Raw genomic sequence first — 22,350 nt, 5'->3', positions numbered from 1 at the left:
CTTTGACACAGTTGATCACAATGTTCTTTTAGAAAGACTTGAACATGTTGTAGGGATCAAAGGAACAGCGCTAGGCTGGTTTAAATCCTACCTGTCTGACAGATTTCATTTTGTAAATGTACATGACAAATCTTCTTCATATTCCAGGGTTACTTGTGGAGTACCACAGGGTTCAGTACTTGGACCAATTCTTTTTACTATATATATGCTTCCAGTTGGTAAAATCATTAGACAGCATGGGATAAACTTCCACTGTTATGCTGATGATACTCAGTTATATTTATTCATTAACCCCGATAAACCTAATCGGTTAGGTAGATTACGGACTTGTCTTGAAGACATAAAAAATTGGACGACTCTAAACTTTCTGCTTTTAAATCAAGAACAAAGTAAGAAATCTTGGTGTTATCTTTGACCAGGACACGTCATTCAAATCCAACATTAAACAGGTTTGTAGGATTTCCTTCTTCCATCTTTAGAACATTGCTAAGCTTAGAAGCATCCTTTCCAGGAGTGATGCTGAAAAACTAGTTCATGCATTTATTACATCAACTAATGGGGTACAGGAGAGAGCACTTAATGTTTGGTGCTTAAAATCTATGTTTAGAATTATGAGGGAACACAGTGAAGCCAAATAAATCATGACACAACCCCATCCAGTATTTATTTTGAGGCTTAAAATTTTCAATACAAAGAGAACAAATGCAAAATGCATTTATAAGTCTCGATGTTTCTGACCATATGACATCCCCAGGTAATAGGAACCCTCACCAGCTGCCTGAAAGTAAAGCAACACAATTTTGGTTGTTGGAAATACATATTTTACCCTAAAGCAATGACTGTAAATACATGCGTTTCTACATCTCCAACTCCACAGGGACTTTGACAATGTCCCTTTCCTTATGTTTATAGAAGTTGATGATCAGATTCACCACAGTATTCATCTCAGGAGTTTACAGTTTTCACTACAACCAAGTTAATGTGTATAAAGCACTGGTTTAGCTATTGGTTATTTAAATGACAAAAGAAGTGATTTATTTTCTTTTGACCACAAATTGATCAGGGCTTTGAAAAAAAAAACATTCAACTTTAATACAGAAAAGGTGCTTTTTTTTCCCCCAAGCTTGAAGTGCATTCTTGGAATTTTCTTAAAATGGTAAAAGGAGTGGCAAATGAGAACACAAATGTCCACAGCTCTCTTTCACCCAGCCCTCTAGTTAAATCTTCGGCAAACGATGTGCAAATTTAGCAGGGAGTCTTCCGGAGTATTTCCAGTAAGTATCTACAAATACTGGTAACTTTCAATGACCGGTTTTGCTTTTCACTTACTTGTCACCACAATGATTCAGTATATATGAATTTGGTAAGGACATCAGAATAAGAGTCACAAAAGAGTATATATTTTCACAGATTTCTTCTTGAAAAGAAAAACACATATTTTGCATAAGGTTGTGAAAGCTATGCCCTTTAAAAGACATGTCCCTGCATCTACACCCTCGTATAGAACAGTTAAGAATGCATCATCAGCAGGGACAAGGATAGTCATTGCAAAAATTAAAAGTCTGATCATAGAGCCCTGGGAGACACCAACAAATAATCAATAAGATTTAGAAAATGGTCCTTGCCATGGCACCTGAGACTATTTCCAGAGATGTTGAACTCAATCCAAAGTGTGCCATCCCCAAGATCCACATTTCTTTATATAGGTTTATGTTTATGTTTATGTGCTTAGCAGACGCTTTTACCCAAAGCGACTTACAATTTTTTTTTTAACCTATAGGGCATGTTGTGATCTGTGGGGGAAACCGGAGTACCCGGAGAAAACCCACGCATGCATGGGGAGAACACGCAACTCCACGCAGAAAGGCGAGTTTTGAACCTGCGACCTTCGTGCTGCGAGGCAACAGTAGGTGGTAGAATTTCACAATTTAGTGTTGAAATCTTTAGAGGGGTACAGGAGAGAGCAAAATGCTAAAATTATACTCTCTATGACCCTAGAAAGCAATATAGTTCTAGGTGCTCCTTATTAAGAAAGTAAGTCAGTGTAGATTATCTTACCAGATGGCAAGCCTTTGCCCCTCAATCTGTCTCGAATCTCTTTACTTCGTTCTGGAAGAGACTCTCTGTCTGTCAGCAGGCCTTCAAGCTGGAAAAAAAGTTTTAAAGCGTTTAGGAACAACAAAAATTGTAAGTTATTTCTAGTTATACACCCTGATATGTTCTGTCAAAAAACACTATTATCTGTTATGTGACCCAAAGGCTTACAGTGCTTATAACAGTGTGTAAGTTACCCTTTACAGGTTCATCTCAAAATTTGGAATACCATGAAACAGTCAATATTATTTGTCACTCAGTTCGTAAATTGAAACTTGTTGTAGATTCATTCCACCATTATTATCATTGTGGTTTACAGATAACAAAAACCCATAATTCAGTGGTTTAATAATATTGTTGGAAAAGTTAAATATGGCAATTCTTGGTCAGCTAATTAACTTAAAACACCTGCAAAACTATTTCGGTCTAGGTCAGTACACAATCATGGGATAGACTACTGGCTTGACATATGTTGGTCTACGACACCTAAACCAAATCATATTCATAGAAAGTGAAGTGGAAATTAAAGGTATTGGATGGAAATGTGCATCAGCAACAAGGAGAACCACAGCTTTGAGAGGATTGTCAAGAAAAAGCTGTTCAAGACCTTTGGGGGAGCTTCATAAGGAGTGGCCTGAGGCTGGAGACAGAGCATCAACAGTTGTTGCGCACTGAACTAGAAACAACATCAGAAGGGTCTTACTTGGACTAAGAAAGCAAATAATTGGACTGTTGCTCAGTCAAACTAGTCCTCTAATCAGATGAAAGCAAAGTTTTCATTTAATTTGGAAATTTAAGTCCTAGAGTCTTGAGAAAGAAGAAGAGGAACAGAATCTACATGGACTAAAGTCCAGGTGAAGTTTCCATAGTCCGAGATTATGTGGGCATTCATGTCATCTGCTGGTGTTGCTCCAATGTGCTTTCTGAAGTCCTAAGTCAATGCAGACATCTGCCAGGACATTTTAAAGCACTTCATGCTTACTTCTGCTAATCGGCTTTATGCTGGTGAAGGTTCTCAATCATCCAGGTCTTGGTAATCAAAGGGGTTCGAATGAAGGCAACTGGACTTCTTTGGTTTCTTGAAAATGTTCAGCTTCTTATCTTAGGAGCTTTGACAATTCTGACTTGAATATGGGAGAGTCAAGCTTATATTGACTTTATGTCGATACCGATGTCCTTTTCCAGCAGGATTTGACACCTGCTCATTCTGCCAAAAGGTCTGGCTCAATGATCCTGGTGTCAATGTGCTTGACTGGCTTGACCTGAGGGATGTGGAGTAAGATAAACCTAATCTATCGCACAGGAACTATTAGAAATAATGTAAAAAATAATTCTGATTGCTAAATCAATTATTTTTGATGAGTAGCCTTCCTTATTAGCTGAATTTAATTGCAATATTAATTCGGGCAGGGTATTTTTCACGCCCTACTCTACTGTTTTGGTTTCAGTCTCCTTTTTATCAGTTTCATTAGATGTTTTCTTCCATCTTGAAAATAGCTGGACGTAGTTTTAAGTTATTGTGCTAACTTTTTACAATAAGCCTTTACAAGGGCACTTAAGGACAATAACTCTTGTAATTATCTAGAAACAGACCAACAACGTTGGACGTGGGAGTCCCAATTTCACCGTATACCTGAGAGAGGCTGCCAAGCACCAGCCGGACCAGTTTTCTGACGTAGGAGAAGGGCGGGTCACAGTTGGAGTTTCGGATATGTTTGCTGCAGATGTCCAGCACCGTACGCAGCGACATTCGACTCACTGTGACATCATCACACATGTTGAGGAGTAGGCTGTTCAGGTGCTCCCCCAGCTTCATAGGCTGCACAGAACCAGAAGGAAGCAACATCAACAAGAGCAGAACATGCATAATATTGTACTTATGTCTTGTTTTATCACTAATAAAAATCTTTTAGAAAAAAAGGACAAAAATAAAATTCTCCAAATGGTAAAAAAACATGTCAAAAAGACCTTTAGATGATCATAATGTATGCACTGATATTTGATATTCCTCTAACAATTGTTACTGCTGCATTAAAGTTGATATTTTATCAGCTTTATATGTAATTTTTGTGTTTGTGTGTGCGTGCATTACATCTGTGTTCATATTCATTACTTGAAAATATCCAAAAATTGCACGCAAAACTTAGCTTAAGATCAGCTTGAGCTGTTATTTTCCTATCTTTACTCTAGAATGTCAAATTGAATCAAGACAAGCTCCTAATAGCACACATCTTCACTTTCATCCAACAAAAGGACAAAGTTATTCTTCTCATGTGTGCTTCAGCGGAAAACAAGTGATTTCAATTGTTATACGTGGACACAAAAAACTAAAGACTATCCAAGTACATATATCTATATACATTATATCTTTGATCAAATGATATAGAAGAAACAAGACAATACTTGATGCATCTTACAACCATCTTTCCAGTTGCTATGAGGACATTTATAGAATTCTTCATGAATCAGATAAAGGACAAAGTCCACGAGTTGATGAATGAAGCTTAAACCTCCCAGTGGAGCAAAACAATAACAAAAAAGCAAACCAGAGAGAATCTTATTGTTCCTGAACTGTAGACAGCACTTTCTCATCAACACAACCATGCTGCGTGGAAGTACCCGAAGCACTGGAGTGATTTTTGTGACAATGTGGGAAGAAACGATTCATCTACATTCAAACTCCGAACTACATGTACCGGTAGCACTTTTTTGTTGAGATTTCTCGAGCTAAATCAAGTTTTACAATGAAACACTTCCCTAAAAACACAATGCGACATATGCACATAAGACATTTGATTGTAAAGTACTGTCTCTAATTCAGTTACCAACCCTAAACAGCCTGAGTATAATTAATCGAAGAATAAATTCAACACCTGCCAGATTTGCCTGCTCACTGTACCAGAAAAAAAAATGTATACCAAATATTGAGTCAGATCACAAAAAGCACTGGAGAAGAAATATCACATTTCAGATTGAACATCCAACTTTCTGGCACCTGTCCGTTTGTGTTGAACTAATTGAAATGTGAAAATATTAAGCAACAAATCAAATAGGATTTGACAACTTTTTTACCATGTGTGAAAATAGTTTCATATTTGAATACATTTGTCTTTAAATGAAGTTTATCCACTATAATTTACCTGACTTTGAGGGATCTCATAGTCTGCTCCCCAGAATAAAGTCATTCCCAGAGAATACATGTGCATCTGTGAAAGAGGAAACAGCTCTTAGGGTAAAACGTGACTTAAGTTCTTTCATTTTAGTCTATGAAAAAAAAAACCCAATGAAAACATTAAAAGGAATTATGACCGCAAATGCAGTTTTATTCATAAAGTACAAACATAGTAACAACAGCTGAATTAATCTTTTCCACACTAAGGCAACAGAAGCCCCCAGAAACACTTTCCATTTCCTAGTTATTACTCTCCACTCATTGCTAAGGAAAGAAAGGAGTTTCTGTGAATGCTGGGCTTGGTGGAGGAAAGAATAATTCAGGCTTTGCCAAAGAATGCAACATACCCTTCAAGGTCTTTTAGTAACAGATCTCTGAGAGCTAACTTAAAGACACACCAACTCTTTCAGGAAATCTGGAAGACTAAACACTGACAATTAAAAACAACTTCAGAATTCTAGGTCAGAAAATTAAATGTGTAAAAAAAACACTGGTGCTAGCAGCTGACATGTATTTACCCTGTGCCTTATAATGAAGGAAACCGATTATACCTCCTACACTAAAATTACTCAGCTGGAGAATCGAGTCCAGGACCGGAAAACTGACTCGGCACAAAACCGTGTTGAGGTCTGTGGGGTTGTGCCAGAGAAGGGTTTGCTGTCATGCAAGCTTTTAGCTTTTATACCAGTGGCAGAGTTAAAATGAAGGGATGTGGCGATCGCTGCAGGAGCCAAATGGTGACCTACAATTTCAGCTATAGATACTGAAAAAGTTAAAGTGTAGGTTTGCAAGCACAGACAAGCTCAGCTTAAAATGCACTTGGTCGTTATGCATTTCAAATATATGGTAAATGGCCTGTATTTGATATAGCGCCTTCTAGAGTCCTGGAACCCCCCAAGGCGCTTTGCAACACAATCAGTCTTTCACCCATTCACACACACATTCACACACTGGTGGGGATGAGCTACGATGTAGCCACAGCTGCCCTGGGGCGCACTGACAGAGGCGAGGCTGCCGAGCACTGGCGCCACCGGTCCCTCCGACCACCACCAGCAGGCAACGTGGGTTAAGTGTCTTGCCCAAGGACACAACGACAGCGACAGACTGAGCGGGGCTCGAACCTGCAACCTTCCGATTACGGGGCGAGCACTTAACTCCTGTGCCACCGTCGCCCCGCCAAATATATATCTTAACATATCTTGAGGGGTGGGTGGGTGGTGGTGAAATCCTTTTTTTAATCAGTAGAGCTCAAGCTGCCCAAAGTCAACAATAGTCTGAGCAGACCCTGGTTGTGCTTCTAAATTCTCCAAGCACAGAGGCTGTAAACAGCCTAGGTTGTCTTTTAAATATTTATAATGAGTCTACTTTGAAAACATTATACAGAAAAAGCTAAATATTAAACATATTTCTAATATAAATATCATCTGGGAGGAAACAACTATGTTCAAAGCTGTCTGTTTAGGAGAATAGCTGGTGACATTAGGGCATGTAGCATCATGTCAGGAAATAATGCAATGGAAATTTGCTTAAAATGCTTCAGATCATTATGTCAGAACTGAGGAAAAGTGATCAAACACACCTAGAATACACAATTTAATTTTATTTTTCAACACATGCATGATTATATTGATGTACCTTCTCAATGTCAGACAGTGATGTCAAGGGTGCTCCTTCCAGGACCTCGGGAGCTGTAAAAGCTCTTAAATCCTGCTGCGTGACATATTCGTCTGCAAAGGAAATGTTGCCAGAAGGCATGAGCAGGAGGGACCAAGGTGAGATGATGAAGCCCATGGCTGAAGGGTCTGGAGGAGGAAACAAACCATTCCAAACACTGATTAGGAACAAAAACTACCACACACAGTTAAAGGTGTTGTTAAAAAGCAAGTCAGCCCCAAATCAACTTTTTTTGCTATATAACTATACAAGTGTCTAATCATGCTGTAGACATGTGAAGTCAAAAGTTTGGCACTTTAGTGCATCTGAAGTTAAAATGTTAATATTCTGCATAAAACTGTCAGTGTTGTGCCCTCTTCAGGTAAAAACTGCACTACATTTTAATTTAAATCTGCCATTGCTATTGGCTAAGAGGTACCCCCATGATATTAGCTGGTGCCATATGATGTTATAATGCCGCTGTGCGCCTGCGTGTGTGTGTGTTTGTTAGCGGCTCCGCCCTCACGGTCTGCCAGGCGACGCATCCTTGTAGCACATTTTTCAAACAGGAAGTGGGAGTGAAGTAAGACTCTAGTCGGGGGGACTTGCTCTTTAAGCTCTCAGCCTCTGATGCACAAACTGAATAACAGAGTCAACTGCAATGTTTTAAAGATCAATTCCTAAACTCAGTCCAGGCATTTACAGCCTGGAAGCAGCAACCTCTGACACGTCCAACCACACGGTTTATGGTTATTTAAGATAACTGAAGTAAACAAAAACACATGTTGCTTGTTCCTGTTGAGGCACAGAAGCAGAGGAATGAAATACGCAGCATAATTCCCCTTTTGCTGTGAAGCCACAACTACGGTTAGGGAGCGTTTTAAAAATATACAAAGGAATGTTTGAGCAATACTGCAAAATTCTTTTCTTTGAATGATGTTTTACTCCAGGAAAGAGCATAGAGGAGAAGAGGGGAGCTGGATTTTAGGCCGACACACACGCACGCACGCACGCACGCACGCACTCACACAGACACACACAGACACACACACACACACACACACACACACACACACACACCATTTAAAGGCTGGAATTTTCTAAGTAAATATAAGTTTCCTGTTTCCAAATCATGAGCGTATTCAGAGATCTTACTCTAAACTAGACTGGGTAATTAGGTGTATCACACCCAAAGCTTCTGTTGAGAATCACAAAGTGTATCAAAAAGTACACATATTACCCAGATATACTGTAACTTGTTTCTTAATCAACAGTTAAAACGCTATGTTTGAACTTCACCAACCATTCTCTTCTCAAAACAACCACTCACTTCAGGGACAGAAACACTTTTATTTGTCTTGATAAGAGGCTTTCTGGTGTTCAACAATCACAAACTCTCAACTAAGTGATAAAATTATTTGGGCGAAAAGTAGCTGTCACTGCCACAGATATGAAGGGATTAAAGACTTAAACACATGAGAAAAGAAAGATAACAATCTAATCAAAAACTAGAGGCATGATGGGAAACTCCCATGACTAATCAGAAATACCCACGCATCACTAAAAGAAATCATTCTTGGACACAGAGTAAAGCACTAATGTTTACACACACATACACGTGTGCAAAATTCAGAGCAGTATGTTAACATTTCATTTTTATCTTCTAGCTGTACTTTCATACTCTGTCTGCTCACGAGTCTCGCCATTAACCAGCACATCTAACAAATTGTCTGGTGAGAATTAGAGCTTGAATCACTTTCATTAATAACCCATTCTTGTGGCAAACAAGCTTCCTTACATAGTTCAGTGGCTGCATAATAGCTGGGCCCAACATCTGCTATTCAAATTTTAGCTTCACTCAGCAGACTAGAGCTCTACAAACCACATGCCACAATTTACACAGTACACACTGGAAAGGGAGAGGAAAGGCTGTATATGTAAATTGGCAAATACTGAAACACACTTTGCATCCTGCATTGGATTTCTGAAATTATTTTAACATGCCTTCATTTAAATAGCATAACTGTGAACACTCCGTGTGGTATAATTGTGACCTCACCACGACAGGAATGTTCACAAGAGTGTACCGATAAGACAGCCTTTCTACGGTATGACAAAACTGTCTGCAGAACTGGATTTAGAAGTTGAGCTGGTTCATGTAGAAATGCACTTGGTGAAACTGAGGTTACTGTTTCATGGGAATTTACAACAATCAGCAGCTTAGATAAGACAAATATGACCAATGGAACCAAGTGCATGAAACCAGGAACCATGCTTAAATATTTTAGACAGTGTACAGCACACTGTGGTTATTGACGTTTTCACATACTCCAGCATTTCCCAAGACAAACTTCCCGGTCACCTACTGTTTAAGTTTTCTTAAGTAAATACACAACCTGGAATGGGAAAACTATCTTTTTCTGCCTTCAAGGGCATTTACTGGCATACAAATCAAAGAAAAATCATTAAAATGTCCATAACAAAAAACTTTCCTTGAAGAGGGGCCAAACGATATTCTTTTAAAATAATCTACAATAAACATAAGACTGAATTTCACATAATTGTTATTCAGCTACTTAAAATAAAGTTTTGTATAGTCCAACTCAGCTTAGAAATTAGTAAGACTGGCAAAAGACAAACTTTAGCTACAAACTGTTTAAAGGTTTCCAAGTAGTATTTGTGCACTGTAAGATCATTTTGTTTGCACTCTTGACTCTGTGCAGTCTTACCTTTGTAGAAAAGTTCCTGGAGGCTCTCTGCACTCTGACTGAGCACCGCCCACACCTCTTCCTCCTGGAGCGGGCCTCCTCGAACCTGCAAGGCTTCTGCCAGAGTCACGTGCATCTTCCCTGGCCGGATAGAGAAAGGCAAGTGTGTGAGATCATGTTTATGAAAGATCATCCTCATCCAACATGCTGTAAAATAAACACAGAAACACGAGAGCTCAGAATACCAGGTCAATGCTTTGTTTAGACGTTTTTAATGAATGTGATCCTGATCTGCAATGGGCTTATACTGAATCTTCTTGATGATTTTCGAGGGCTGGACGATACGGCCTAAGAATAAAATCTCAGATTTTATATTTTTTTATTCGATTTACGATTATTTTCCGATTCTCTCTCTCCTCTTCAATTATTAAGAATAGCAATAAGTACAAATGGAAGGCACCTTAAAGCCAATTAAGTATTTATTTAATCACAAGCAAGACAAATATAACCCTCATTTCTGAGATGAATAAGGAATGAATGAACACCCTCTTGGAATAAAAAAGTGCCACTCTCCACGTCCGTCGCAGCAAACCCAAACCAGTTCCAAACAACGGATGATTTCATTCCTTTCTTAGGAACAAACTTCCCACTCTCACCGGTGGCCATGAAGTCGCTTGCTGTTGCTGTTTCGTGTGCGTGCTGTGACGTTGTCGCAGTTATGTGAAACTAACGCTATGGAAGCTCTGGGAGGCCAAAAAGGCGCTATTACATAAAAATCTGATTTACTTTATTTTTTAATCACCCGCAACAAAAAATTCGAATTCATTCATTAAATTGATTTATCGCCAAGGCCTATGATTTTCTATAAACCTGACAAAAAAGCAACAATCACATAGAGGGCGGACATTCTGCTCGTTAGAGAAAATGAATAGGAAAGAGGGAAATCAGGGGATCGCAGGAAAGGCAGAGTTGGTAGAAAGAGCAGAATAAGGAGAGGGTGGTGATGAAAGTCACGCAAAAGCCAGCTTGAACAAGTGAGTTTTCAGCCGCTTTTTAAAGGAGACCACTGAGTCCACTGGTCTCAAGCTCGTGAGAAGAGACTTCCAGAGTATGGGGGCCACAGCAGCAAATGATCTGTCTCCTTTGGTCTTTAACATGGTGCGCTGCACAGCCAGTAGTAGCCCTCGAGGACCACAGTTGGTGACCCCTGCTCTAGGTAATCCTGATGGTCACTGACAATTTGTGATGAGTCTAGATAAGTGCTGGCTTGCGCAGGGGGTTATGAGTGCACTGCAGAATTTTAATCCACGACAGTGTAGTGTGTTGCTTATGGTCACCTGTGATAACTATGGTCCCAGTTCTCATTATGTTCATTAACCAGGTCTTTTAATATGGTTTTCATCCCTCACTTTTTTATGATCATCGATACTCCAGCAGGCCGAATCTTGCATGGAGCCTCATTCTGGGGAGGACTTACATTCGTTTTGAGTTTATTCCATTTTCTAATAATTGGGCAAACAGGCGTTGCCTTTTCACCAAGCAGTTTGCCGAGTTTCGAACCTGCAACCTTCGTGCTGCGAGGCAACAGTGCTAACAACTGTGCCACCATGCAGCCCATCAGAAGATGATCTGAACTGTATCAACTATATAAATACTACATGCTGATAAATTATTGCTTTATACAGGTACAAACATGTAGTGAGATCAGTCTACCTACATTTTATTTTTTTCAAGAACTTTGTTTTGGTTTTTTGGGTTTTATTTTCCTATCTTCCTGTCCTGTCTGTCTCTGATCTTCCTGCATCTCCCAGTCCTCCAGAAAAACTCCTGCCTGCTTCCTTCTTTTCACCTCACAAGTAACTTTTTAACTAGCAGAACAAATTGATCTATTGACCGCAAAAAAGCGGAGTGTGCGCTGCGCTGCCCGGCTGCGCCAGTGACGAGCGCTGCAGCCGGGGTAGCGTGAGCGCGTGCATCCACACGTCATGCTCAAATACAGACAGAACTTACCAGAGAGAAAATGAACGGACACGAATGACTGTGTGTTAATTATATATTTTTTGGTGACACCACTAGAAACAGAAAATGTTACTGTGACCGTGTGCAGAATGCAGCTTGAGTTCATGAATAATCAGCAGTCTGCCTGCAGCTCTCTGCATCTCTGCTCAAAAGAATCCCCGCTACTCTGAGTCCATATAAATAATATAATATGGGTAGAAACTGGATCTCATTTGTGCTCCTTCTGGATGTGTAAGTTAAGGGCATCAGGGGAGCCTGACAACCTTTAAGGAGAACCAAGTTGCTCTCCTGTAATTTGAACCCAGTATCCAACTCCGGATTGGGGCTTGGATCGGGAAGTAAAGCCCGAGTCCCGATCAGTCTAAAACCACGTGATCGTGGCCTATTTCCGATCATGTGATCGGATCAGGACATCCCTATTTCAAACCCTCCCAGCGGGCGGGGAGAGTGCCCGCAGCACTCCGCCACAGGCTGCAGCGGGGCAGAGGAGCTGAAACCTGGACTGGAGCCGGCCCGCAGCAGCGTGGTATACATAATTTGGTATAAAAGTCACTTTGGTATACAAGTCACAGGACCAGACAGACTATGAAAATGTGTGACTTATAGTCCGGAAAATACAGTAAGTAAAATTGCAGTGTTTCAAGTGCATCTTTTCCCTGCTAAAACTCCACCTTGGCTCTTGGCTTGCCAAAGGAATAAGAAGTTTGAGTTAAGTTTTTCGGTTTGAGGTTAATCTCTGGTACAAGGTTAAAGCAGTCCAGAAAACACATAATAAGCACCATGAAATCATACTTGTGTTCACGTCAGCATGTTCAGGCCCTTGAATTAATGTTGAAACTACCCTCTGCATTTTAGTCACCAACAAACCTGCAATAATTTCAAAAGTGGTATAATATTGAAGAATCAAAAGCCATATTTCCCTAGTGCCACAATAGCTTCAAAAACTGTTGAACAGCTTTTGTATCATCTGGGCTGTTATGACCAACATGTTCATTGTTTTGTGCCCTTGGGTGAACGTTGACATTTTTTAATGATTTATCTCATAATACTCTGCAGCTGTAGAAAAATAAGCACAAGACATTTGCACACAGACACATCACACGGGGCAATGACAGTGAGACCTGGAGAGGTGTGGTTGGGAGGAACGGCCCCCCTGATCTGAATTCGAGTGGTGTTTTGTTATTAGACTTCTGTGCCAGTCATGGATTGTCCATTATGAACACCATGTGTAAAGGTGTCCATATGTGCTCTTGGCACCAGGATACCTTAGGTCGCAGCTCGATGATCGACTTTTTTGTTGTTTCGTCTGACCTGCGGCCGCATGTTTTGGACACTCGGGTGAAGAGAGGGGCGGAGCTGTCAACTGACCACTACCTGGTGGTGAGTTGGCTCAGTACGGGGGAAAAAAAGTTTCAAAAGATCTGTCCGTGTGTATCTAAATCTGTGCATGTGTGTCTATATTTGTGTGTGTGTGTGTAACTCTTGATTTGTAACTTGTGTTTACATTTTGGTGTGTAACTTCAGCTCTTACACGTACAAATCATTGAGTACACGTACAAATCATTGAGTACGCACACACAAATCACCTGGTACACACGGACAAAACTACATTACACACAGATCAGTTTACAAGTACAAAAATCCTTTTGAGACTATTTTCCCACCTGACTTGATTTGTGCGTACATGGTTCATTTGAACGCTCGGTGGAAGCTGGGAAATCCAAATTTCCTTTGGATTTAGTTTAAACTTGTGTTGATGGGACAAATATGTTTTTCTGTAGAAAAACATAGTATCTCAGGATCCTGTAGTTATAAAAGATAGACCTACATTGAATTTTTAATCATCTAAAGGTATTCTTATTCTTCTTATTCTAAAACTGTTTATTTAGACGTGTGTTTGTGAGTCATGAAAACATAGTCAAAGGTTTAAAAGAAATGACTAATAATGACAAAGTGGTGCTCTGACTGGAAAAAGCAGGCTTCAAACTTGGAGAAGGCATGTGGGACTCCAGAGGCAGCTGACGGGTACCGGCAGTCCAAGCGGAACACGGCTCGGGTGGTCACCAAGGCAAAAACCCGGGCATGGGAGAAGTTTGGTGAGACCATGGAGCAAGACTTCCGTACGGCTTTGAGGAGATTCTTGTCCACATCCAGCGCCTCGGGGGTGGGGTGGGGGGGTGGGGGGTGGGGGGGGGGGGGGGGGGGGGGTTGGGCGCTGCCAACACTATCTATAGTGGGGACGGTGTGCTGCTGACCTCTACTCAGGACATTGTGGATCGGTGGGCAGAATACTTCGAAGACCTCCTCAATCCCACCGACACGTCTTCCAGTGAGGAAGCAGAGTCTGGGGACTTTGGGTTGGCCTCTCAAATCTCTGGGGCTGAGGTCACTGAGGTGGTTAAAAAGCTCCTCTGTGGCAAGGCTCCAGGGGTGGATGAGATCTGCCCGGAGTTCCTTAAGGCTCTGGATGTTGTGGGGCTGTGTTGGCTGACGCGGCTCTCCAATATGACAAATTGGTCTTAGCTGAAGGGTGAGACAAAGAACGGTTCGAAGGATCTTTCATGGCGGTTAAAATGAAGAGTCGGAGTACCCGGCCCGGAGGGTTACCGGGGTCCCACCCTGGAGCCAGGCCTGGGGTTGGGGCCCGTGAGCGAGCGCCTGGTGGCCGGGCTTTTGCCCATGGGGCCCGGCCGGGCCCAGCCCGAACCGGATACATGGGCTCGTCCAACTGTGGACCCACCACCCGCAGGAGGAACATGAAGGGTCCGGTGCAATGCGAATCGGGTGGCAGACCAAGGCGGGAGCCTTGGCGGTCCAATCCCCGGACAAGAAAACTAGTTTTTGGGACATGGAACGTCACCTCGCTGGCGGGGAAGGAGCCGGAGCTTGTGGCAGAGGTTGAGCGGTACCGGCTAGATATAGTCGGACTCACCTCGACACATTGCATTGGCTCTGGAACCCGAGCCCTGGAGAGGGGTTGGACACTCTACTTTGCTGGAGTTGCTCCGGGTGAGAGGCGGAGGGCTGGGGTTGGCTTTTTGTTAGCCCCGAGACTCTCTGCCTGTGTGTTGGGGTTTACCCCGGGGGACAAGAGGGTAGCTTCCTTGCGCCTTCGGGTCGGGGAACGGGTCCTGACTGTTGTTTGTGCTTATGGGCCAAATATCAGTTCAGAGTACCCACCCTTTTTGGAGTCCCTGGGACGAGTGCTAGATAGTGCTCCATCAGGGGACTCCATTGTCCTGCTGGGGGACTTCAATGCTCACGTGGGCAATGACAGCTTGACCTGGAGGGGTGTGATTGGGAGGAACGGCCCACCTAATCAGAACTCGAGCGGTGTTTTGTTATTGGACTTCTGTGCAAGCCGCAGTTTGGCCATAACGAACACCATGTTCGAACATAAGGATGCCCACCGGTACACTTGGTACCAGGGCAGCGTAGGTCACAGGTCGATGATAGATTTTGTAGTCGTATCATCTGACCTGCGGCCGTATGTTTTGGACACCCGAGTGAAGAGAGGGGCGGAGCTGTCAACTGATCACCACCTGGTGGTGAGTTGGATCAGATGGCAAGGGAACATGCCGCGTAGACCTGGCAGACCCAAACGCATAGTGAGGGTCTGCTGGGAACGCCTGGCAGAAGAACCTGTCAAGACGGTCTTCAACTCCCACCTCCGGCAGAGCTTTGACCACGTCCCGAGAGCAGTGGGGGACATTGAGTCCGAGTGGGCCTTGTTCCACTCTGCGATTGTCGAGGCGGCTGTTGCTAGCTGTGGCCGTAAGGTGGCCGGTGCCAGTCGTGGTGGCAACCCCCGTACCCGCTGGTGGACACCAGAGGTTCGGGGAGCCGTCAGGCTGAAGAAGGAGGCCTACAGGGCGTGGCTGGTCTGTGGGTCTCCGGAGGCAGCAGACAGGTACCGGATAGCCAAGCGGGGTGCAGCAGTGGCAGTTGCCGAGGCAAAATCTCGGGCATGGGAGGAGTTTGGTGAGGCCATGGAGAAAGACTATCGATCGGCTCCAAAGAGGTTCTGGCAAACTGTCCGGCGCCTCAGGAGAGGAAGGCAGCAACTCGCTCACACTGTTTACAGTGGGGATGGGGAGCTGCTGACGTCAACTGAGGCTATAGTCGGACGGTGGAAGGAATACTTTGAGGAGCTCCTCAATCCCACCAATGCGCATTCCGAGGAGGAACCAGAGCTGGGAGGCCTGGGGATGGACTGTCCGATCTCGGGGGCAGAAGTTGCTGAGGTAGTCAAACAACTACACAGCGGCGGAGCCCCGGGGGCGGATGAGGTTCGTCCTGGGTATCTCAAGGCTATGGATGTTGTAGGGCTGTCATGGTTGACACGTCTCTACAACATTGCGTGGTCATCGGGGGCAGTTCCTAGGGAGTGGCAGACCGGGGTGGTGGTCCCCATCTTTAAGAAGGGTGACCTGAGGGTGTGTTCCAACTATAGGGGGATCACACTCCTCAGCCTCCCTGGAAAGGTCTACTCCAAGGTACTGGAGAGGAGGGTCCGATCGATAGTTGAATCTCAGATAGAGGAGGAGCAATGTGGTTTTCGTCCTGGCCGTGGAACTGTGGACCAGCTCTATACCCTTGCAAGGGTGATGGAGGGGGCATGGGAGTTTGCCCAACCAATCCACATGTGCTTTGTGGATTTGGAGAAGGCTTATGACCGTGTCCCCAGGGGCACCCTGTGGGGGACGCTCCAGGAGTATGGGGTGGGTAGCTTTCTGTTAAGGGCCATTCAGTCCCTTTACCAGAGGAGCGTGAGTTTGGTCCGCATAGCCGGTAGTAAGTCGGACCTGTTCCCAGTGAGGGTTGGACTCCGCCAGGGCTGCCCTTTGTCACCGGTTCTGTTCATCACTTTTATGGACAGAATTTCTAGACGCAGCCGTGGTGTGGAGTGTGTCGAGTTTGGTGGCAGGAGAATCTCGTCTCTGCTTTTTGCGGATGATGTGGTCCTCCTAGCTTCATCCAGCTCTGACCTTCAGCTCTTGCTGGGTAGGTTCGCGGCCGAATGTGAAGCGGCTGGGATGAGGATCAGCACCTCCAAATCTGAGACCATGGTTCTCGACCGGAAAAGGGTGGCTTGCCACCTCCGGGTCGGGGGAGAGGTCCTACCTCAAGTGGAGGAGTTTAAGTATCTCGGGGTCTTGTTCACGAGTGAGGGTAGGAGGGATCGGGAGATCGACAGGCGGATTGGTTCGGCGTCTGCAGTGATGCGGACGCTGAGCCGATCTGTCGTGGGGAAGAGGGAGCTGAGCCAGAAAGCCAGGCTCTCGATTTACCGGTCGATCTACGTCCCAATCCTCACCTATGGTCATGAGCTTTGGGTAATGACCGAAAGAACGAGATCGCGGATACAAGCGGCCGAAATGAGTTTCCTCCGTAGGGTGGCCGGGCTCAGCCTTAGAGATAGGGTGAGGAGCTCGGACATTCGGGAGGGACTCGGAGTAGAACCGCTGCTCCTCCGGATCGAAAGGAGCCAGTTGAGGTGGTTTGGGCATCTGGTCAGGATGCCTCCTGGACGCCTCCCCGGGGAGGTGTTTCGGGCATGTCCTGCCGGCAGAAGGCCCCCGGGTCGACCCAGGACACGTTGGAGAGGTTACATCTCCAATCTGGTCCGGGAACGCCTTGGGGTCCTGCCGGAGGAGCTGGTGGACAAGGCCGGGGAGAGGACGGCCTGGAGCTCCCTAGTTGGGATGCTGCCCCCGCGACCCGGACCCGGATAAGCGGAGGAAGACGAGACGAGACGAGACGAGAGGCTCTCCAATATCGTGTGGACATCGGGGGCAGTCCCACTGGACTGGCCGACCGGGGTGGTGGTACCCTTATTTAAAAAGGGGGACCGCAGGGTGTGTTCCAACTACAGGGGAATCACACTGCTGAGCCTTCCTGGTAAAGTCTATTCAGGGGTTCTGGAGAGGAGCATCTGTCGGATTGTTGAACCTCAGATTCAGGAGTAGCAATGTGGTTTTCGTCCTGGCCGTGGAACACTGGACCAGCTCTATACCCTTAGGGGGATCCTGGAGGGTGCATGGGAATTAGCCCAACCAGTCTACATGTGTTCTGTGGATTTGGAGAAGGCGTTTGACCGAGTCCCTCGGGGGGCCCTGTGGGGGGTACTCCGGGAGTATGGGGTACCAGGCCCTCTGATATGGGCTGTTAGTTCCCTGTGTGACCTGTGTCAGAGCTTGGTCCGCATTGCCGGCAGTAAGTCGGGCTCGTTCCCAGTGAGAGTTGGACTCTGCCAAGGCTGCCCTTTGTCACTGATTCTGTTCATAATCTTTATGGACAGGATTTCTAGGCGCAGCCAAGGTGTGGACGGCATCCGTTTTGGTGGCCTGAGGATCAGGTCTCTGCTTTTTGCAGATGATGTGGTCCTGTTGGCTTCATCAGAACGTGATCTTCAGCTTTCGCTGGAGCGGTTTGCAGCCGAGTGTGAAGCAGCTGGGATGAGAATCAGCTCCTCTAAATCTGAGACCATGGTCTTGATTCGGGAAAGGGTAGAATGCCTTCTCCGGGTCAGGGATGAGGTCCTGCCCCAAGTGGAGGAGTTTAAGTATCTCGGGGTCTTGTTCACGAGTGAGGGAAAACTGGAGCGTGACATCGATAGGCGGACTGGTGCTGCATCTGCAGTGATACAGGCGTTGTACCGGTCTGTTGTGGTGAAGAGAGAGCTGAGTCAGAAGGCAAAGCTCTCAATTTACCGGTCGATCTACGTTCCTACCCTCACCTATGGTCATGAGCTTTAGGTAGTGACCGAAAGAAAGAGATCGCGGATACAAGCGTCCGAAATGAGTTTTCTCCGAAGAGTGGCTGGGCTCTCCCTTAGAGATAGGGTGAGAAGCTCAGCCTTTCGGAAGGGGCTTGGAGTAGACCCGCTGCTCCTCCACATCGAGAGGAGCCAGATGAGGTGGCTCAGGCATCTGGTCAGGATGTCTCGTAGACGCCTCCCTGGTGAGGTTTTCCAGGCACGTCCAACCGGGACGAGACCTAAAGGTAGACCCAGGACACGGTGGAGGGTCTATGTCTCTCACCTGGCCAGGGAACGCCTTGGGATTCACCTGGAGGAGCTGGCCCAAGTGGCTGGGGGGAGGGAAGTCTGGGCCTCTTGCATTAGGCTACTGCCCCCGCGACCCGACTACGGATGAAGAGGATGAATGGATGGATGGATGGATGGACGGACGGACATATGCACACAGACACATATACCCTCCATCACTGGTTATATTTAATAAAGCCACATTTTATCAATATAAGTAGATTAAAAACCTTATAGTTCCACATAGGGCTGTGCATTATAGCCTAAAATATCATGATATATAGAAGATTTCCCTTCGATAACGATAAATGGATGATAATTACAGGTATGTGCAGAAACAAAAGTTGTCCACTAGACGGGGCTGTCACATGTATTACGTTGAGTCACATTTTTACGTGACTGAAGGTGGTACAGCTTCTTAAAAGGACATGGACATTACCAACCTATACACATCTTTTCATTATCAAATTTATTGCGATGGAAAAAATTATCTCGATAAGAGTCAGAAATTTCAATAATGATAAATTTTCAGTTTATTGCCTAGCCCTAGTTCCACATAGTATGTAGAAAAATAAAGTCTACTTTCTTTTAATTACCTTCATGACATGTTATGCTTTGTGTGTAGCTTTCTGTTAAATGTCATGAAAGCTACAAATGAGTCAAGTTGAAGTAGGCAATTTTTTTTAAAAAAGACAATGAATGTATGATCTGTTACAACTTCTATTTAAACTCCAGCCACTGTGCTAAAGTGACTGTAGTTTCTAATCCTCAGTTCAGCAAAGGTATGATACCAATGTGGGCAAACAGGAAGCTCCAGTATTACAGACACCAACAGGTTGAGCAGAAACTATTCACACCAAGGGAAAATACGCACCTCCAGTCAAGAGACAAAAACACTTTTAAACTACACTATAAGAGATAACACTCAGTTCCACATTGTTCTTTACATAAATATTCATAATTTACCAGTTTTTGAAAATGTTAATATCTGTCTAATGTAAGAAATTGTTTGATGAAAGGTTTGCACATGCAGCATAAGCTACAGTGAAAGTGTGCTGTACAATGCTCTTATTGAATGACAAGGGATAACCCCCACAAATGGGAAACAGAAAATCTACACTTGCAAAGATAACAATTTCCAAAAAAGTTTACAAACAAGAGACTCAAATTCACAGTAAAATATGTCTGTTCTCAACAATTTGATAAACAAGCAAATAGGGCATGAAAACACAAGGGGAATACCACAAAAATGCCCATAAAGGCACAACTATGTCAGATATCTGGATTGTGACTGCTTATGAAAAGTTAAGACAAACTAACTAAGCAAATTAATTGCAATTTAGAAACCAGAATCCCACTGAATTGGAAAGTATACCAAAGTTCTATATGATAGGCTAAACAGGGGTTATGACTTAATTGCAAACAAATTCCAACTGCTGTGAAAGATGTATCCATCAAATTTAGTCCAAAAGTCTTAATTATGTCTCAGTTTACCCTCACTTTCTCTGGTGGAGGTGCGACAAGAAGCAATGCTTTGCAGGTAAATCATCAATCTATACCTGCATTAGTAATTTTCGGTCACCAACCCATCCCAAACTTGTCTCACATTACTTGCACTTAGGGCGGGGCAATATGGCCTAAAATCAATATCACGATATATTGAGGATTTCACCTTCATAATGATACATGGACGATAACTACAGTTATGTCCAGAATCAAAAGTTGTCCACTAGATGGGGCTGTCACATGTATTACGTTGAGTCACATTTTAACATGACTCAAGGTGGTACAGCTTCTTAGAGGGACATGACCGTTGCCAACCTACACATTTATTTTAATTTTTATTTATCAAATTTATCGACATGGGAAAAATTATCTCAATAAGAGTCAGAAATTTCGATAATACATTTTCGATTTATTGGCCAGCCCTACTTGCACTACTGACTTGCAGAAACAAAAATCATAAAAATTCTTGCAAAACTTTTGAATATGTGCAAAAAAAATAAATAAATAAATAAAAAAATAAAAACTCTACAGTAAGGCCCTGCGACTCAATTGAGGAAACTGAAGTCAACGCCCTTAAATATGTTTCAAGGCATTTTAGAAACATTTCAAGACAGTGTTGTTCACTATTTGTTGCCGATGTAACCACAAGACTATTTTCGAAAGATTATTATGATTTCCAGAGTCTAGAACCACTTTTAGAAGACACACTGTGCCGGCAAATCAGCGCAACACTGTCGAAAGCCCAGATCACACTGTGCAATTTACGGCCGTCTTAGCCTAATCCCTCGTCGGGAGTGTAATCGTGTGAAAAAAATGGTGAACGTAAGGGGGATTTGCAAATCTGTGGTCATCCATTCTGACCGGCTTTGTGACAGCTTTTCAGCCATTTCACAACCAAAGACAGCCTCTGACAGTCTACAAGCACTGTTAGAAAATCTACAAATCCTGTCTGCAACCGACCAATAAGCACCGCAACAGCAAGACTCCGCCTCTCTGTGCTTTGGTTTCAGTTTATGTTTAAATTACGGATTATAAACTACACACAATTTTTTTATTTTTGTTAATAACCCAAGTTTAACCGGAGTATATAGGTAGCAATATGTTTCAACAACTGGGAATCATTTAATTTATTTTCAACAACATTTCAATGGATATTTCCAGAGATGAATGGTAAAAACTACACATTGTCTCTTTAATGAATCGCTTAAGCCTAAATCATTGGCAAACAACAGTTGAGAATGTTCACCAAATAAACAAAAAGTCTGGTCAACGTTTTGGTTTCCGAGCAAAATTTCTGAGAAGGGCCTGTGAAAACTTCAACCAACTTAACATACATTAGCCTAGATGGTTAACCAATAACAGGAGCACCGGTAGAAATCTTAATTTACAAAAGAATTATTCCAAACATCTTTGTTGTCTGACATGGTGTTTTATTTATTTAATTTTTTGTATTGCATATTATTTATTTTATTAAACTTTGCTGAAAACTGGGTCAGAAGGCTCGTTGGTGCTTGTTTTTTTTCTGAAAGCAATATATGAAACAATGTTCTTTCTATGAGTTGGAGCTTTGAGAAGAGTTAATGAGTAAACTTGTCACAGGGGTAAATGTTTATGCAGGAATGCACGTTAACCATTCTAGTCAATGGGAGGCGTGAAGTTTGAAGCCAAGTGGGATCCTGCCCATCTTGTTCATTACCCATGAGAACGGAGAGAGCGGGTGCTCTGAAGACTGATTGTTTTGCAGGCCCTGTTATTTCAACAGAGACCTGCAGTGGAATGTTTTTATCCATGCTGGGTCTGCTGTACGAGCCAACTCCTCACTCATTCAACCACGGTTCTGCTCATTACTGAGGGTGCTCAGGAATTTGAATTTCAAACCAGCAAAGGCAGAACGCCTTCACTGGTTCAATACTCTGGTTCTTACACAGCATTAGGTGTTTTCATGTATTAAAATATCACGAATAAAAGTAAAGTATTACATTTAAACACAAAAAATGCATTAGGCTGCTAATCTAGGCTTGAAAATCTTGACCACAATAACAAGGATTTTCAACAAATAATTCTGAACGTGACAAAAATCCAGTACTCTGCACTAATAAAGATTTTCCTCTCCACCCACCTTCCTGTCTGTAACACAGCTGCAACCTAGG

The 22,350-nt window shown here is 43.5% G+C and overlaps 1 protein-coding gene across 4 annotated transcripts in view; it reads right to left on the bottom strand.

Annotated features, from left to right (window-relative positions):
* ptpn13 (protein tyrosine phosphatase non-receptor type 13) overlaps positions 1–22,350 on the bottom strand; it is a 74,520-nt gene that overhangs the window by 47,262 nt on the left and 4,908 nt on the right. For all 4 annotated transcript variants that reach the window (XM_015942937.3, XM_015942938.3, XM_015942939.3 and 1 more), the window contains exons 2-6: positions 9,649–9,768; positions 6,902–7,068; positions 5,235–5,300; positions 3,728–3,913; positions 2,059–2,146 (exon numbers count right to left, since the gene is read on the bottom strand). In XM_015942937.3, coding sequence (XP_015798423.3) covers positions 2,059–2,146; positions 3,728–3,913; positions 5,235–5,300; positions 6,902–7,068; positions 9,649–9,768 — 627 coding nt within the window. The remainder of the gene's footprint in view (positions 1–2,058; positions 2,147–3,727; positions 3,914–5,234; positions 5,301–6,901; positions 7,069–9,648; positions 9,769–22,350) is intronic.

The sequence above is a fragment of the Nothobranchius furzeri genome, chromosome 6 (genome assembly GCF_043380555.1).
Source record: "Nothobranchius furzeri strain GRZ-AD chromosome 6, NfurGRZ-RIMD1, whole genome shotgun sequence".
Classification (NCBI taxonomy): Eukaryota; Metazoa; Chordata; class Actinopteri; order Cyprinodontiformes; family Nothobranchiidae; genus Nothobranchius; species Nothobranchius furzeri.
This window is presented reverse-complemented; position numbering and strand designations above follow the sequence as displayed.